At 35.4% G+C, this 20044-nt stretch overlaps 1 protein-coding gene across 7 annotated transcripts in view; it reads right to left on the reverse strand.

Annotated features, from left to right (window-relative positions):
- The window catches only part of ARL15 (ARF like GTPase 15), a 160763-nt gene that overhangs the window by 70612 nt on the left and 70107 nt on the right, over positions 1-20044 (reverse strand). For all 7 annotated transcript variants that reach the window (XM_034440868.3, XM_087885659.1, XM_060690699.2 and 4 more), the window contains 3 exons: positions 17302-17446; positions 16608-16667; positions 12011-12219 (listed from right to left, as the gene is read on the reverse strand). In XM_034440868.3, coding sequence (XP_034296759.1) covers positions 12011-12219; positions 16608-16667; positions 17302-17446 — 414 coding nt within the window. The remainder of the gene's footprint in view (positions 1-12010; positions 12220-16607; positions 16668-17301; positions 17447-20044) is intronic.

The following is a 20044-nucleotide window of genomic DNA, read 5'->3' on the forward strand; positions in this document are numbered from 1 at the left end:
TGGATGTTTGGGTGGTTTAGGGGTGGGGAATTGTGGTGGGTGGGAGTGTATTTGGGGATTGTTATATGTGTTGGACCTGGTCTTTGGGTGTTAAGTGAATTTCGCTGTATGTGTATACTGTGTATACACGTACAATGACAATAAAGTTGTTGTTGTTGTTGTTGTTGTTGTTGTTGTTGTTGTTATTTAATCGCTATTAACAATTTCAGTCACTTGGAAATAATTCAGATTTCAACAGGATATTTGCAATAGGGCTGCAAAATTGCCACTAAAATTAAGGTTGCAATCCTAAAAATAATTATGACAGGATTCTTTAGTAATGTGGTAAATGTAGTCAAATGGGGCTATTTCTGACATATAGTATCTAAAGAACCCTGTACAAATAGCTCTTTGTGTAATCTAAATAAATATTTCTATAAATTATTTGCAAACAAATAAAATATATATTTTACAAAGGGACAATTTGCTTTGAAGAACAGCACATTTTCTAATTAATAAAAAAGTCTATAGTATCAAGAACCTAGAAGGAATGCTTAAATAATATGATAGGAGTTAATGTAAATTGGCGTCTTTTAAAAATAGTTTAAATAGATTTTTAAGAAATGAAGGAACAAAAATTAGAGAGTATGAAGTAGAAATTCTAATACATATCAAATTTTGTCCTCTCTGGAAATGCAAAGAACATTCTGTACTATGGAAAATGAATTGAAGTTCTCTTAAACCTGCAATACTTGGATATGAAAGCATAGACTATGAAAAGAGTAAGAATGCATGGAATTTGACAACAAATCTCTTTCTCCGTCTAAAAACTACAATCAGCAAAGCTCCTTTTGCATCAGATCTGTAGCCTATTGTCTTTTCAGGGACCTTTCCAGACCTTTAGTTACCAGAGGTCAAAACCCAGATCTTTCACAATGAAAGCCCTTCCTATCTCCTAGTACTTTTGTCACCTCCTGCTTTTCTTTCAACTCCTGTAAATTTCTCAAGACCTTTCCATCCCTCTCACCATCACACAGTTTGTTCCTCATCGGTTTGAAACTCTAGTGTTGCTCATTTTATCTTCTGCATCATGCGCTGAACCTTTCCTCCTTCATTTCTAAAGCATTGGTTTCTCCATTAAGCACAAGTGCCTTTTTTTTTTTAGTGTTTCACAATAAGGCTAATTTCTTTAGCTCCCTTCATGTTGTGTTCCGGAATACAGGCAAAAATTAAGGCAATTTAAAATTATCATACTGGCCAGATAAATCAGCATACCAATTCCACGCACATGTCTATGAAGGTCGATTCAAATATGGTGCACTGGGTTTCAGTCTTTGTTTTTATTGGTTTTATATATTATTATTGGGAAAAAATATAAATTTAATAGGATAGATAGATAGATAGATAGATAGATAGATAGATAGATAGATAGATAGATATAGATAGAGATATATGTAGATAGAGATAGAGATATATGTAGATATGTATAGATATATATAGATATATTGATATTGATATATATTGATTATATTTAATATAAATAGGCATTTAATTTCATTGTACCATGTGCAATGACAATAAACTAAACTAAACTAAATTAAACTAAATTATTGGCTTTGTGGTTTCCTTGTGTGTCTAATCACACTTGGCCAATAAAGAATTCTAATTCTACTGTTATGGTAAGCCAACCAAAATAGGCTTACCATAACATAGTCAACCATACCAATTTTTAAACTAACAAATCTTCATCAATACAGCAGGTAATACTTACACAGTAGGAGGTATGGCTTTGATAATGTCTGTAAGAATTATCTCAACATATAGGACGGTACAAAAACAAAGTATACCTCATTTTTAAGGCACACCTGTTTGTATTGCTACCTACTATCTCAATGAACTACAATAATATACCTGAAGGGACTGCATTTTCATATTAAATATATACACAATAGTGCATCATTCCTCATGCCAAAGTGTTCAAGCCTATTTCCAATGCAGTCAGTAGACAGCAATAAGGGCAGCTACATTATGGTTCCTCACGATTGGTATTCTTTCTTTATAGATTGAAAATCAGTAACATGAGTACATGGTGATTGACCTGAAAGCAAAATAGCGTTTTAATCCTTGATTTTCCTTTTCATTCAAATGGACTTAAAATCAGTCAAGCATGAACCTAATATGTAAATGCTATTTTTGTAATTAAAATAAAATTTTCCATTAGACCCAATATTTTGTAAGACTTTATGGCACTGCAGACGCAGAACAGTTTTAGATTTTTTTCCACAGGCAAAATCGCCAGGTTTATACTCTCAGAAATCAACATGCTTTGGATAACAGGATTTTGAACCAGGCAAACAAATTGTAGTTTGTTTCAGTCTTTTTTGACCTATTGTGAAATAAATCAGGCTATCATGATCTAACAAGTCTTTTTCACACTGTTCAATCACTCTTCTTTTCCTCCTCACAGACACATTTTCTCTCCCACTCTGTCTAGCCATCCTCCCATCAAAGCAAACAAAATGTTCACTGTAACCCCACATTATTGCTCATTAGATCACAGATTAGTGAAGTGGAACTGCCTGAGGTTCTCAAATGAGAGCTACACTTAAAAAAACCCAAAAAACAAAAAAACCACCCATGCCAAATGAAGGGGAAAAAAAGCCTAAGCATGGGGTCATGCAGATCAATGATCAAAAGGAAGAAAGGGGAAAAGCTTTTTCTTCCCTCGTTTTCTAAATCATGAATCAAAATCAATAATGTTTTTTTTCTTGTGTAATATGCAACTATACAGAACTGATGGGTTTCTTCCAAATATGGAAAATAACATGTTAGCATTTTCAGACTTTTTTTTTTTTTTTAATGAAAACATATCCTGGCCTCTGGCACTGCCCTCTACTCACCAGGAATCTTAGGAGGTGGCCTCACAAAAACCAAGGTCTTATAAAGTACTCGTGTTAAGATTTATTCTGTTTCAATTGTAGAATCGCAGAACTCAGTAATCAATCATTTCTTAAGTCCAAATTATAGTGTATAATTTATTCATTATATGTGGTTTCAAGTAAGTCAAAGTTTTTCTTCAATAAAGAAACTCACCTTGTGAGAGAATACATAACAAAATTAAGACTTCAGCAAATGAAAGCATAGGCAATTGAGTAGCATTCTACAAAATCTGTGGAGTTCCCAAAGCTTGAGTAAGATACTGTACTTAGAGCCACCGCTACATTTAAGATGGTTTCAAGAATATCAGAGGGAGCCTATTCTCAATAATGAACTAAATTATTTTTATTTTAAATTAAGTTTTGCAACCTGATGCATTCAGATGATGATTCATATAATCACTAATCAGTACAACTATTGACTAGATTGAGGGAAGGAAATGGAAATCATTGTCCAAAAACTCTAGACGTCAACTGGTTGGGTAAGAACACATAATGTAAAAATTTCACGGGCATCCCAGATAGAACAAGTGACAGCGAGTATGTAATTTCCATAATTTGCAGGATGTTATGATGCACCCAAAGTCAGGGTTTACTGTATATCAGGCATCTACACCATTAACAATAAAGCAAAACAAAGCTATATGACAATTATGTCATCTTATTGCCTTTCAACCACAGAGCAGAAAACTATGCAGTTACTGCTTTATTTGTGCTTTAATATCTATAATAGAATAGAATAGAATTCTTTATTGGCCAAGTGTGATTGGACACACAAGGAATTTGTCTTGGTGCATACGCTCTCGGAGTACATAAAAGAAAAGATAAGTTTCCTACTGCTAAAGACACCTGCCTGCATTAAATTAAAAGAGCAGATTGCTTTTTTGACAGAGAAATTTCTGAATCATATTTTTCAGTCAAAATATTCAGTAAACATCTTATTTCACTTCCATATACATGCCCCAGTTGTTTTTTAAAACCAGTTATTATAAGAAAATTCACAACTGTTGTAATTTAAATAGATTTTTTGATATTACCGCAATAACTTAAAATAATTAATTTTCAAAATAATTAATTTATTTCTGAATGAAAAAAGGATCCTCTACTTGTTTGTCCAGAAATGGCAATCTGAAATTAATCTTCCTACATCTACAGAAAAAGTAAGGAACAACCAGGCTAATGGGGAATGTTGACATTTGTGACTCAACACGACTGAGGACCAGGTTGGGAAAGGCTGCTGAAAATTAGCTATCCATAAAATGCATTTGTTGACTGAAGAATAAGAAAAGGTTTTCTATCTTTTGTAAGAATAGGTTTTCCATCTAGAGAAGCAAAATTTCAGATGATTTATTACATTCTTTCAATATGGCTAAAAATTGAAGCTGAATAGAGTATTAAGGCAGTCCCTCTGAATTCCTGTAAATTTTACAGATATTGATTTAGCAGTGTGTATACATGCAAAATAAACTGCAAAATTTCAAGGCATGGTAATAGATGTCGATTAGGTTCACCAACCCAACAGGTGTCATGGCTCTCCAGAATCTCATATCAATTCAAACTCTCTGCAGTTTAGGTGCAAATGGAAGTTCTTTCAAAGCCTAAGTGAATGAAGGGAAAATGTTGGGGAAGAAATACCAATCTTGGACTGAAGGATTAATCATGCTTGCATAAAAATTCTCCCTCTCATTTATTGATTTGGCTTTGCAAAAGCTTCTGATAAAGCCTTAACACAGCATAGGATGGCAAGTGGAGTTACAACTGGAGACAGAAGGGTTAACTGAACCTGCCAAGACTCATCACAAAACTAAATTTGTCATTCCTTACCCCCCCAAAAACTAAAAATGGATTCCTACTTTAAGAGATCACAGAGGATTGAAAACGGTTATTGTAGCTGGTAAATGTCAACACTGCTTGTACTGGCAAATACTATTTATTCAGATTATAGAGGTAAATGTTACTGTTAAACAGATATCAAATCTTTCCCAGATCTTTTAAATATTACATTGATGATTTATCATATGCTTGCCTAGATTTCAAGTGTTTCTGATCTAATTTCTCTGCATAAAAATATTACCAGGAACAGATTTGTTTTTCCAGACGAGGGTCTTCTTATAGAGTTAATCAATTAAAGGCTTCATTACCTTTAGTGGGTAGGTTAACTTATTATCTTTTTCTAACACTTTTCCTTTCTCTCCTTTTTTGACAGCATCTTCTTCCTCTATTCCTCTGCACACAGTAAGAAGCTAAACAAGGCCAAAAGATCAGTCTTGCCATCTCAGAAATCCCTTGCACAGAGCTTTGGAGATTAGGCAAAGGGCCCCACGTTGCCCAAGATTGTCTGACCATTTCAACTATGTACAAAATAAAATAATCTCCAATTTAATGCTGAAGTAGTATTCAATGCAGTATTAGCAAAATCATTTCAAGAATTTAATTATATGCATTACTACGTTGTAGTCTTACAAAGATTGTTCCCAGATGGCAGATAGGAAGTACATCACATTTCTCAGAGGGTGTATGTTTGTCTGCCACTGAATCACTGAGAGAGAAGAGTGATTTGTTATTCCTCTAACAAAGTGCCATTATACACTAGACAGACTTCATTTCAGAATAATGGGACAGACATTGCCCCTAGCATTATGTTTAATTCAAAAATTCAATACTGCCCACTTGACAGCAGCACTTACCGATTAATATAGTTTGAGAGGGGTATTTTGCAGGTTAAAATATGGAAGTAAACACATGTTCATCTTTTAGTTTTTTTTAAAAGTAAGCATAATATAGTAAATTATTTTTATACTGGGATGCACTATCTAAATGTTTAATACAGCCAAATAAGTATGTACTTCTACTGTTCTGAATTTATAAAAACATAGGATGGCAGCCTTACAAATTTGAACAGAACCCTGCCATATTTCATTTTATTGTTGGATCTCCCTGTTCTAGAATGAATTAGCTATAGTACATGCACACATTGTACTCTCTAAAATTCCCGGTCAAATATATATTCTTTATCAATGCTGAATTTGCACAGCTGCATTCATGCACATTTCCTGGATAACTCAATGTCATGGAGGATCTTGAGGTGAATCTACCAAATACTCAGATTACAAAACTGTGATTGTGCTACTTTTTCACTTTTTTAAAAAAAATGCCCTGTTTTTGATTAAAAACATTTTAATCAAAAACAACCTCAGTAAATAAAAGTTCTTCACATTTCCACATAGCTGGACAGGTTCAACACCAAAACTGAAGCTAAATTATCAAAGCTAGATTATCAAATGTGTTCTGCAGTTCTATTTGTCTACAGCAAAATGTAATGGGTTGAAATGTAAAGTAGAATAACTCAGATTCAAGTCTCACAAGATGAATTCCATGGAGAGTATTCAAACAACTAGCTATACCTTTACTGCCCAATTTTTAGTAGCTAAGGTCTTAGCAGCTAAGCCTCCTCCTTTTCCTCCTCCTTCCCCTCCCCCTCTCCTCCTCCTGGGTGCAGATGGATATTTCAAATGGCTATCTCAAATATTTAGATGTATTTGGGAGGTGTTTTTCCATTGCCTTTATTTATTTATTTTAGATTTATACTATAACTATTGGCCATTCTCCACCTCAAAATTTCAGGAGACCACGCTGATTCTGTTATTTTCAACAATGGTCAAAGGGCATTCAAGGAACCAAAATAAGAGGGTTCTTGAGCTGCTGATTACCTTATGATAATTTTTAAAAACTTTTTAAAAACACAACAAAAAACAATCAAGCTTTGTTACTTGTTAATCAACATTGTCAAATAGATAATCAAACTCTTACAGTTTCTTAAAATCATGATCCCACTTACCATGATGCATAATATTCAACAGGTTCTTGTGCTATAAAGAAACTGAATAACTTTACCAAGCTTTCTCTTATATTCACACTAACTATGAAAGTGGCTACAGTTACGACAATACTAATCTCCTATTGGCAGTTTATTCCTTTAAACTTTATAACTATCGATCTTGAAAGTAAATAATAGACTATTGTAATGAAATACAACATTTTGCAAAAAAATGCCATTGGTTATTGGTTCTCTAGGGTGGCTAATAAACAAAGAGCACTGCTTAAACATAAAGATACACTAATATAAATGCTGTTTAGTTTTAAAATATTCAGATTTGTCTGTTTCTTGAAATAAAATTCTTTGGTCAGTTTTTCTAGAAAACAGAAACTAACATGTCATATCTCTCTTACGTGTATCTTTATGTGAATCTTTATGTTATTCTCTTAAGTGTATCTTTATGTTACTCTAACATGTTGTTACTATAGTATTAATATGCTTTGATTTATAGTCTTAATACAAATAAAGATTCCAAATTTCAGTGAAACCTGAAGCAGCCCCTAAAACCTCTACTTGCTATTCATATCCATTTCTCTCCTTTTATTTCATGGACTGTTACTGTTTTTTGTCTTCAAATCAGTATTGGCTCCTGGTTTGGACACTTTAATTTTCTTAAATCCACTTTTTCGGAAGTCATTTATCTAGCTACATATCCCTATTATCATTTCCACAAATCTTGCCTTTACTTATTCTTAGACTCATATTAAATATATTCTTTCAGTGAAATCCAGTGATGTTTTCTCAAAACTTTTAATGTCACCACCATGCTTGTCCACCCATTTTATTGTTTGTTTTTTTTTTCAATTCCATAGTTTTCTTCTGCTATATTTTAGGTCAGACAGCATCTCCATCATATTCTGTTTCCTCAGATCCCTTCTGTGTCTTTTATCACATGCTTCACGTGCATGTACTGGTGCAAGTCTTATCTACAAACAAACGAGATATTTTTGGGCATCCTAAAATCATCATTTTATAACAGGAGTTTATTACAAACTTCCTATCACCTCTACTTCTTTAAGCTGTTCAAATGAACAGGTCAGATTGTAACATGCTACAGAATAGATTCTACAAAGGTCTTTGGAGCACCTGCACCTGTCTGCAACTCTAAAGAAGCTGTGGGTTTTCCCAGGATCGTGAGGCAGCTGTAGACGGGCAGATGGTCTCACACCCTAGGAGGCACCTTTTCCAAATTGCTTCTAAAAGGCTGCTCATTCCTACTATAGATCAGATTTTATTGGGTGACTCTATTCTATCAAATAGAACATGCCAACCTTTAGATGGCAATGCAATCGAAATGAATACAAGCAAGGAAAAATGTTCGACTTATATTACTCTTGATTTATTCTCCTCAGAAAAATTATTTCTCAGAAGAAATAATACTGAATATATTCAGAATGTCCACTTCTGAATGCATCCAAAATCTTAAAAAAAAAAAAAAAAAACAACTTCAAGGATGTGACAAATGACAACTGGCATTTACTTTGTTTTTAAAACAACCCCTTATTCATTCTCAAGGTGACAGCTTCATTAATACTGTACTGAATATAGATAGGCACACAAAGTCATTAGCATCTAAGGTAGTCTAGCCCAAAATGCATACTGGATACTAATATCTGTAATAGAAGCTCAATGGCTTATTTAGATCAGTGGTCTGTTGATTTACATGAGCCTGACATGACTCAGTAAATAGATCAATCAAGGAATAATAATAAAGAGGGTAGAAACTGCATATGATTAGGACTGGGTAAGATGTATAAAAAGGGGGGATTGCTATCTTGGCCAAGGGAATTCAAAACCTTGCAGAAGTGATGGATTCCAGTCCAGTTAATCTTAAGAAACCTAGTTCTATGTAGTTTATTAGGATGATTATGATTTTCATAGTATCAGTTATACTTAACGAACTAATAGGATAGTAAAACAGAAATCATTTATATTTTTAACCACAACATGCTATCAAAATCTCAAAATTTATATAATGGGTAACCCAAAAGGCAAATAATTAATAAACAGTCTCATATCCCAGTGAATCATGAGCAACGGGCCGCTGAAGACACAAAAGAAGAAAAATTTAAAAAATCAAAACCCCAAACAAAACAAAAAATGATTAAATACAAACTTGGCACTGATGGAAGAATGAATACCTAGATAAAAATCAAGCTCCCCAGAATGGATAAGTTTGCGACATACACAAATCTGTGAACTGACAAGGGGGGGAAAAACCCTCTGAACAGGCAATTAAAAGGGGGGAGCACACAGCCCAGATGGATTTTCAATGGAGTACATTTTCAATGGGTATCTATAAGAGCTTCCTAGACAGCATTATAGAACCATTCAGACAAAGGTTCTTGGATGCCATTCAAAACAAAGTCTGCATTATAGTAATTAGCAGAAAATGGAATGCTTAATTAACTGGGAAAAAGCCTACACTTTGCTCATCATACAGCCCCATCAACTGATCTATTTGGATGCCAAGAAAACAGCTAAGGTCTTGGCTCTAAGGCTGCAAAGATTTTTTTCCCCAAATTAATAAACCAAAGCCAAATTGATTTGATCCAAAAAGTCATTGCTCCTAAGCCACCCATAATAAGGACTGGAACTTCCCATTCCCAATCTATTCTAAAAATCCAGCTTCTATAATATTTCAGAACCGAGAATTTGGAATTCAAGGTAAAGAAATAATACAACATACACAATGAACAACAGGGCATTGTGCAAACAAAAGCTTTCTTGAAGCTTAAAGTAGATTTAAGTTGCCCCCACTTGGTTTGTAACAATAAAGATATTCACATATAAAAAACCTGTGTGGGGATAAATGAAAAAACCAAAATAAAAAGATAATTTTTCAGAAGCATATTTCTAAAATCTAATTTTACATTGAAGCAGACAATCTCATTGCAAGAAGATAATTGCAATACTTCCAGAACTTTATTATATATATTATACTGGTTACCAAGTAATTCCTTGATTTGGGGGACATTTGATAAGCACATATAGAAAATCATATTTCTTGAATCTTCATTTCTTTGATGTCCAAATCAGTTTATTTAAAAATTAAATGTTAAATTTCTTCCCAAAGTAAGGGGAAGAATCTCCCCTTTTCTCTTGTATATCTCACTTTTCGCTTGTGAGATATCTATAATGCAAATCAATGTATTTCCAAATTACAATATTACAATATTGTAATTACAATCAAAAAAGTTGGATTTAAAAAAGATAAATGGAAACAACTGAATAAAGCAATTATAAGCTTATTCTTAAAAACACTGTAAAACTAGTACGACTGAAAAAGAAAACAGACAATTTTTTCATATAAGCAAACAGTATCGCGATTTTGCGTAAGTTTCAAATAGTTACATGTGGTTCTTTTCCTAATGGTTTGGATAAATAATTTACATCATACAATTTTAACAGTGCCCCACACAGTTTGGAAACCTTGCGTATAACTCCCACAAGTGAACATCACAAACAGCTGTTTGTGGAATCTTCTTGGCCCCTACAGCATTTGAGGCAAAAAAATTCTGCAACTATTACTCAACCTTTATACAGCTTGTCAGACGGAAAATGCTTCTGCAATCATTATTTCTGAAATAAATCACAATTATGCCAACACTAAAGCCTTTAATCCGTTGATGAGGAGTAACTACTTAATATTGTGCCTATATAAAAGTAATAGATAAGGCTGAATTTTAAAGTAGTATACCTCCTAGCAGCAGGATAAGAATGACTTCATCTAATATGAATCTGCCTGAATATTGGTATCAGCACTATCAAAGAAATACATTCAGATGCACGCAAAGACATGGCCTCTCACTGCATTGTTTGCCGTTCAAACAAGTTGCTCCCTGGTTTTCAGAAAAACACATTCAGAGTCGCTGTTACCAGGGGAAAAGACAAAGAATCAGAAGCACATCTGAAGAAAGATTCAGGACTTTTCATTCTTTTTATCCTAAATTTTGTTTCACTTTTTGCTTTTCATGCCATAAAAAAACGAAAACAAAACCCAGAAATGTGACCAGTAAGTCCAAAAACTTTGCTCAGAGAGTGATAGCACCCACTGTTTCAATAAAAGGGTTCTTTTCTGTGCATCATTTGTTTTGTGTGTTAATCACAGAGAATATTGGAACTAATTAGGAATTAATACATATCTTCATATGATCTGTATACTTAATTGAAGATTTTTTTGCCTCTTGTAAGTGAAATCATTTTTGATATTGCTGTAAAATCAGACGGAATAGATGGTTTAATAGATGGTTTAATTTTTTTTAATATCCTTGGATAGGAAAAGCTGCCACGTTTATCTAGTTGTTGTATTTATACACTTTGTATATTTGTTCAGTATATTCAACAGTGATTTATAGCAATTCTCAATAGATTCAAACAGATTTTTCTCAGTCCTATATTGAAATGCTAGCGATTGTCAACTTTTTATATGAAGTAATAGTATTAAAAATTCAATGTCAGGTTTACTGAAGTTTGAATTTTCAAGAAGTGAATATTGGCTATCATTGTATAGACCATTAAGTCAATTTAAGAGTAAATTAAAATATCATGTATTTAATATCTATAACTGTATTATTTTTGGTTGCATACTGTATGTCAAATTTTTGCATCTTGGAGATTACATTTAAAGAAATGTAAAGATGGTATGTCATACCTCAGTAATACGATCTTCATCACTAAAAAGGAAATACCTGAGGGATATAAAGCCACATACATTTGGAAAGTTTGATCCAAAAATCTATTATCCTGATCATCTTCTTTGCCCTTCTCTGAATTTGTCCCAATTGCTTTTAAACCTCCTTAAAGTGGTGCCCAGAAATGGACACAGTTTGAGTTAAGAGCTAACCAATGTAGCCAGGTGCTAGATTTTTAAAAGTGGAAGCTTTAACAAGTAAAAATATAATACTTTTTTAAAAAAATTAATAAATATCTTGTTAGGGATACATAAAAGAGAATGCTAAAAGAGAATGTTGGAAAAGAAGGCAGTAAGATAAAAGTAGAGAAACTCCACACAGATTTTTTTAAAAAAACAAAACAATACACATAGGCAATCCTTAGCGTGGACAGTTAAAAGTATACTTTCTTCATTCATTAAGAATTATGTCCATCCAAACTTTATAGACTCTACATATGCATCAGATATACATACAGTCGTGCCTTTCCCATTATTGCATTCAAACAATTAGTAACACACATGTTCTTGCAGAACTAAACATACCTCTTGTACTGAACGAGCGGCTGGCTTGTCTTGATGATTGGCCAATATTAAAAATGGCAAAGTACATAACTGTGGATGCTGCAGCGCAGAATGCAGTTCATTCCTAGCAATTTCTAAATCGTCTTCTGAAGAAGCACTGTCTAATACAAATATTACTCCTTGAGATCCTTGATAGTAACGACTCCAGTATTTTCTGATATTGTCAGCCCCTTTGGCAATTATCAAATAAAAAACAAGCATAAATATTAATCAGATGACATACAGCACAAGTTTACATACATCTTGTTTAGACATATAAAATTAAGTTTCAATGCTTTTTTTTAATCATATTTTAATTTATTACACTATTAGAAAATTGCATATCAACATTATAGGAAATGGGCTCCTAGTTTCTAGTCTGATGCCTTACCCACCACACCAAACTGGCTCTCCCTTACTACCCCATATCCCTAAAAATATTTACTTCTGCCAATTCTTTCACTGATTATATTTTTCAGTTGTAGCTTTTTCATCTTAAAAAAACACAACCAAAATTAAAATTCAGACTCTTGCTTTTTTAATCTGTTCGTTTACTTCTTTCTGAAACTCTTTTGTTGACTCCTCTTCTATGCATTATTTAATCAATTCGCATTACCCAGCAAAGAAATTTTGTTTTTATAGAACTTCTCAGCACTAAATTGGGTACTTTTCCAATGTCTTCATAAAACCTAGTTGAATGATGGTTAAGCTTGTGGGTTGGTTCTCCAAGCTTGTGGGTTGGTTTCTGAACATTTCGTTACCAGGCTAGGTAACATCTTCAGCAGAGTTTAGGGAACTCCCCTAAACTCCGCTGAAGACGTTACCTAGCCTAGCAACGAAACTTTCAGAAACCAACCCACAAGCTCAGAGAACGAACCTTCACCCTCATCCTATACCCAAACTACAGATATTCACCACTATGACATAGCTGAATATCCAGAATAAAATACTTTATGGGTAGTCGTAGAGTTATGACATTTAACATCCTTCTGAGATTGGTAAAAATGAGGACCCAGATTGTTGGGGGCAATATGCTGACTCTATAAATTGCTTAGAGAGGGCTGTAAAGCGGGGTGAAATGCTACCGGTTCACACCGGTTCGGACGAACCGGTAGTGGTGACAGCAGGTGGTTCAGTGAACCAGTAGCAGCGGCAGTGCGAGGCTCCGCCCACCCACCCGGACGTTGTTACTTCCTGGTTTTAACCCTAGATTTCACCCCTGCTGTAAAATATATAGGTCTAAGTGCTATTGCTATTTACTGTATGGCCCGTTAAGCACTTCCAGCCTTTGTAAAATTTTGTGCCACCCTCTGTAGTCATAAGGCCACATTTTGTGCTTGGCAACCTGTTCAGGCTTACAACCAGTTCCCAAGTGCTCCACGATCATGTGATTGCTATTTGCAATATTCTCTGCTTACTTCTCAGAAAGTCAATGGGGAAGCCAGCAGGGAAGGTTGAAAGTTGCTGCTGCCTGTTGATAGGACTCCCTCTCCTACCTGGGGACTGGCTGAAAAAGCTGCCTCCTAAATAAAGCTCAGTCTCTCCACTGGACTGAACAAATGGGGCTTGGATCCAGAAGGCATAAGCTTCATTTTTGCAGCATAATGGAAGTGTTCTCTTCCATGCACGGAGGGAAGCTTGTCTACTCCATCAGGCTGCAGAAAATGGGACCTGTATCCTAAAGATCCAAGTGCAGTTTCTGCACTCTGGCCCAGCTCCTCCACTGAGCTGCAGAAATGGGGCTCACATCCTGAACTTCTGAGTTCCATTTCAGCAGCCTGGCTGAGGCGTACTCTTGTAGCCTTCTAGAATGATAGTGTTGTAGAACTTCTACCCATCTAAAAGGATGGTGCTAGAAAAAAGATTTCTATCCTTCAGAAGGATGGCTATCCTTCTATCCTAGCTTTCTAGCCTTAGGAAGGCCCCTTCTCCAAATCACATTTGGAAAGGAGCATTTCAATGATTGTGAGAACAGGACCCATTTGCAGGATGGCACAAGGCAGGCTTGATAGGAAGGCTATGTCTCACATTAGCTGAAGTTGCATGCAGCTGCAGCAAAAGGTGAAGATAAGTGATCCTGGACATGATGGAGCAAAGAGAGGATCCTCTCCCCAGAACTCAGTATAACCACTTAATAACCACAACTGGGAGAGTTGGCAATGTGGTTGTTGAGTGAAACTGTTACATGGGCTTCTGACTTTGCTCAATGACAAAGACTCCAGTCCCAGTTTTGAACATAACCTGTGAAATACCTGTATGTAGAACAAAACATCCACAAAATAGTTTTGCTTTCTTTGATGGCAAGCAAAAGAAGAGTCATATTTACATAGTTATTTTTCACATACATAATTTAGATGAGCAATTAAAACTTTATGAATGAAACTAAACTCAAAATGAGGAGTTGAGGACAAAATTGCTGATTCTATAGAGCCAACCTACATAGGTATACAATAGATCAGCTAACATAGCCAAAACTGTGCTCGGAAAGCAATACCAGACTAGTATTCCCCAACCTGATGCTTGCTATATATATCAGACTTCACCTCCCAATTATGCTAATGTTTCAAGAAGTTCTGTGTAATATCAAGATCCAATGATGAATGGCAATCTTGCTATAATATGTAATTAATAGGAAATGTGCATTCTAAGTACAATGTAGCAGCTCTAAGAAAAAAAAATCTGTATCTGATAATTATGAATGAATTATCAGATAGTAGAATGTCTCGCAGTTCTCTGAGTACCTGAAGAGTTGCCCTCCTTTTGTCTGAAATGTTTACATGATTAGACGACACCTATCTAATTATTTTAAGAAATATGTTTCATCCTATCATGTAACAATGTATCTTTTAATGTATCTTTCTGTTTACACTTTACACTACAACAGTTTACACTACAACAGATCATGTCAGACTAATCTTACTGCATTCTTTGACAAAGTGACAAAATTAGTGGACCAGAGGAATGCTGTCGATATAATTTACTTGGACTTTAGTAAGGCATTTGATAACGTAGACCATAACCTATTACTAGATAAAATAGAAAAATGTGGGTTAGACAGCATCACCACCAGATAAATTTGTAACTGGCTGACCAACCACACCCAATGTGTAGTCCTCAATGGAACTGCATCTACATGGAGGGAACTATGCAGAGGGGTACCCCAAGGCTCTGTTTTAGGCCCAGTACTCTTCAATATCTTCATCAATGATTTGGATGAGGGGATAGATGAGGGGAACTCATCAAATTTGCAGACCTCAACCAAACTAGCAGGAATACCCAACATTCCAGAAGATAGGCTTAAGATACAGAAGGATCTTGAACATTGGGCACTATCTAACAAAATGAAATTCAATGGTGAAAAAAGTAAGGTTCTACATTTAGGGAAGAAAAACAAAATGCACAGGTACCGCATATGTGGTACCTTGCTCAGTAGTAGTAACCGTGAGAGGGATCTTGGAGTCCTAGCAGACAACCATTTAGATATGAGCCAGCAGTGTGCAGCAGCTGCCAAAAAAGCCAACACAGTTCTGGGCTGCATAAACAGAGGGATAGAATCAAGATCACGTGAAGTGTTAATACCACTTTATAATGCCTTGGTAAGGCCACATTTGGAATACTGCATCCAATTTTGGTCACCACGATGTAAAAAATATGTTGAGACTCTGGAAAGAGTGCAGAGAAGAGCAACAAAGAAGATTAGGGGACTGGAGGCTAAAACATATGAAGAACGGTTGCAGGAACTGGGTATGTCTAGTTTAATGAAAAGAAGGACTAGGGGAGATGTGATAGCAGTGTTCCAATATTTCAGGGGTTGCCACAAAGAAGAGGGAGTCAAACTATTCTCCAAAGCACCTGATGGTAGAACAAGAAGCAATGGATGGAAACTAATCAAGGAGAGAAGCAACTTAGAACTAAGGAGAAATTTCCTGACAGTTAGAACAATTAATCAGTGGACCAACTTGCCTCCAGAAGTTGTGAATGCTCCAACACTGGAACTTTTTAAGAAGATGTTGGATAACCATTTGTCTGAAGTAGTATAGGGTTTCCTGCACTAAGCAGGGGGTTGGAGTAGAAGACCTCCAAGGTTCCTTCCAACTCTGTTATTCTGCTCTGTTACTATGTAGCACTTACCCATGGCTTATATTAACTGGGGATATAGTTCAGTTAAATTACAACTAAGGAAACAGAATCTTCATTAAGCTGTTAAAGTGTCATCTCTCCCAAATGTTATATAGGCTTTCAATGAAATTATTATTTGCTGTACTTTATTTTGATAGTAATACTTCTCTTGGAAACTCAGCTCCATATATCAAATATTCACACTGCTATATCTAGCCACCTTCAACAACAATTCCTTAACGTATCTCTTTTTTGTAGTCAATTTCCCTGATCCAACCTTTTACTAGGTTAAACATTTTTCCTGAGATGAATCTACTTTAGATTGTACCAGGCAGTGACTACACCTAGTGGTGAAAAGGTACTTGATAAGTATTAAAACTATTGCTTATTGTCATAAATCAAGACACAAAGGAATCAAAAGCTACCATCAGTTGTGCATATTCTACATAGTATTCTTTACCTCCAAGTTCTTTTACATTCAATATTGCATTCTGGAACGGCACGGCTTTTATGCTAAAACCTGAAAATAGAAATATTTTTTTTTAAAAAAAATTCAGTACACTTGTTCACTGTAACATTATTTTCCTCAGTTTAATCTATTAGCATCTTGCCAGCTTAAGTTAGTAAATTCAAATAGCTAATACTTGTTACCATGAGTTATATAATGGGTAGATAAAAAAAATAAAAGTATGCAAATGCATTTTGCATTATTTTAATTCAGAAGTCCTTGGTATTCTCTGAGCTTGGTTGTTTACTTGCAGACATATCAGTACCAAAACATGTAACATCATCAGTGCTAGCAAGTATGGGGTTTGCTCAGTGATGAGATTCAAGTAATTTAACAACCGGTTCTCTGCCCTAATGATTTCTTCCAACAACCAGTTTGCCAAACTGTTCAGAAAGTTAACAACCGGTTTTCCCGAAGTGGTGCAAACTGGCTGAATCCCACCACTGGGTTTGCTTCCTGTTTATATATAGTTTTTGACTTGCAACCATAATTGGGACTAGAATGTTGGCTACTGAGTCACTAATCAAGACATCATGTCACTGATTTGCTCAATAACTGCAATCCTGACATGCCTGGTTGCGGTTGTTAAATGATCTCTTGCATTTAATGCCTATAATTGAAGAAGCAAAACAAAACATCAGTTCACCTGTAGTTGACACTATATTTTCTCTATTTTCACTGCAGAGCTGGGACAACAGGCTTGTCTTGCCAGAGCCACTGAGACCTATGCAAACCAAGTCATATTCTGGTCGTGGAGGTGGAGGTCCTTTGCAGCAAAGGGCTCGAAAACACTGTTGAGAAAACATCAAGAAAGATTGTTCACCTTTTTATAAGTAACAAGAAAAGGAGGAAATAATATTTGCAAGACAGAATATTTGATTACCCAGAATCAAAATGTCTATAGATAAATAAGAAGAATATCCTGGTTTTGCTACACTATTACACCGAAAGGGTTATTCAGTTCTGCGATCTCTATCCCAAATGCCTTATTAGCTAAGTTAGGGTTGCTTTGCTAATGTTTTCAAAAGGCCTAGTATGTCACTGTCCTGAAAGAGAAATGGATACTATTCATGGAAATACAAAAACTTTCCTAGGGCCCACTCTATATATTTTTTATTAAACCATGAAAGGAACTAATTTATTTCCTTCACAATCAATAGTTGTGGAACTCACTAAAAGGATTCCATTAATTCTTGAATGATAGATATGACTTTCCAATGAGTCATCAATCAATGAGGAAAGCACTTCTCCTATAGGTTACACAGCAGGCCTGCATTGCCTAGTTCTCCCTTATTTTAATCTTCTCATGTCAAAGTTCTACACGAGAATAAGTATCTACCAGCTTCTAATATAATACGTTCAGACTCAAACCCAAGACATCAATAATAGATCTCTATACCAGTTACATAACCAAAAGCTTGGGGGAAAGCATGAAATATTTAGCAGAAATATCTTAAGGGAATTAATTCAGCTATCCTTTTAAAGGGAACAACTCAACATGCTGAATTTTGGAATATTTTCAAGTCTGCTGTTGTCACTCATTAACATACAGCTCTCATGGTTATCAATCATCTTTCTGAAAGAAATGTTATGTAACATGAAACAATATGCCTACAACTAATGTGAGATTAGAGGGCTTCATTAGAGGGCTTTGGGAGCAAATTTGTTTGACTTAAGGCCCCCCATTTTTTATTTAATTGAAACACCTTTATGCCACTTTAGTCCTTAGTTTCTAAGCAACTTATCCTGAGCAACAACAAATATGTAACAATACAATTTTATATATATATAATAAGCCCAATCAGGCTTTTGAGCACATGCACTAAAATAAGCCCTCCCCGAAAATAAGCCCTCCCTGAAAATATTCAAAAGGATGCGCAGCCGGTCCCCACCATTTCTTCTGGTTAGGGTTAGGGAGACAGAGCTGGAAATCAGGTAAGACGGCAAGAGAGGCCCAGTCTTACTCCACAGCCCCCAAAATAATAAGACCTCACTGAAAATAAGGCCAAGAGCTTATTTCGGAGTTCAAAAAAATATAAGACAGGGTCTTATTTTTGGGGAAACATGGTATATACTCTGTGTGTGTGTGTGTGTGTGTGTGTGTGTGTGTGTGTGTGTGTGTGTGTGTATACCGTGTTTCCCCAAAAATAAGACCCTGTCTTATTTTTATTTTTATTTTTTTTGAACCCTGAAATAAGCGCTTGGCCTAATTGCCATGCACTCAAAAGCCCGATTGGACTTATTATCAGGGGATGTCTTATTTTGAGGGAAACAGGGTATATATATCTTCTTAAGTTTTCGCGGGTGTGTGTATGTAAAAAGTTAAAATCTCGGGTGTTTTTCCGCGTCATTATAAGTTTGTTAGTTAAAATTTAGAGGATTCTGAGCTGGGATCTTAGCCAGGATTTTAAACATTTTAACTTTTTACATATGATATCATATGATATGATATGATACAACATGATGTCCACGCATGTTTTTCATGATTATTAAAAGTGAGGGTATGACCTTTATCTTCAATGGGAAGGTGTTCCATAGGAGAGGAATTCTGTAAAGAATACTGGCTTGTTGCGGGGGGGGGCATCTACTGCCTTGTTGCGGGGGGGGGTCATCTACTTTCTTTTGTAGCACACCTTAGGCATACATAGGCCCTAAGTAATGCAGACTTTAAAGCAGTGATGGTTAACCTTTTCAGCACTGCTGAAACTGGAGCGCATGCCATAGCGCCAAAACCTAGAAGAGCAGCTGGCGACAGCTGGTGCGTGCCCACAGAGACGGCTCTGCGTGCCACCTCTGGCACGTGTGCCATAGGTTAGCCATCATGGCTTTAAAGTCTGTACCTTGAATTACAATCTGAAACAAGCCAGTCACTAAGGCACTCCTGAAATACTGATGTTACATGGAATACTGGATTGCTCTGCTTATCATTAGTATTTTGCACTAATTGCAGATTTCAGGAGATCTTTCAAGGGCAGCCCCCATGCAGAATGCGTTATAGTCCACTTGTGAGGTGACAAGGACAGGAGGAGCTGCAGACACCACTTCTATTCCAGAACAGCTGTAATGTGTTTGTTTATTCCCCTCATGCATATGTTTACACTGATTGCATGTTTTCTATCTTTGCTTTTTACGTTTTATTTAGTCATTTGTTTTTGTCTTCTGATGTTTTTAACCTTCTTATTGCCTGTGATAAACAACATGACATCAATCTGTTTATAGATTACCAAACATTTCTAGGATACAAACATCATTGCAAGAGTCATTGGTTTAACATTTTTATGACAGACGTCCGTCATTCATGTCAGGCAAGCAAATTCATCTGCACTTTTCAAATGTGTATAAAAATAGCAATAGCATTTAAGACTTATATACTGCTTCATAGTGCTTTA

The sequence above is a fragment of the Pantherophis guttatus genome, chromosome 2 (assembly GCF_059756535.1).
Source record: "Pantherophis guttatus breed Tessera chromosome 2, ASM5975653v1, whole genome shotgun sequence".
In the NCBI taxonomy this organism is placed as follows: domain Eukaryota; kingdom Metazoa; phylum Chordata; class Lepidosauria; order Squamata; family Colubridae; genus Pantherophis; species Pantherophis guttatus.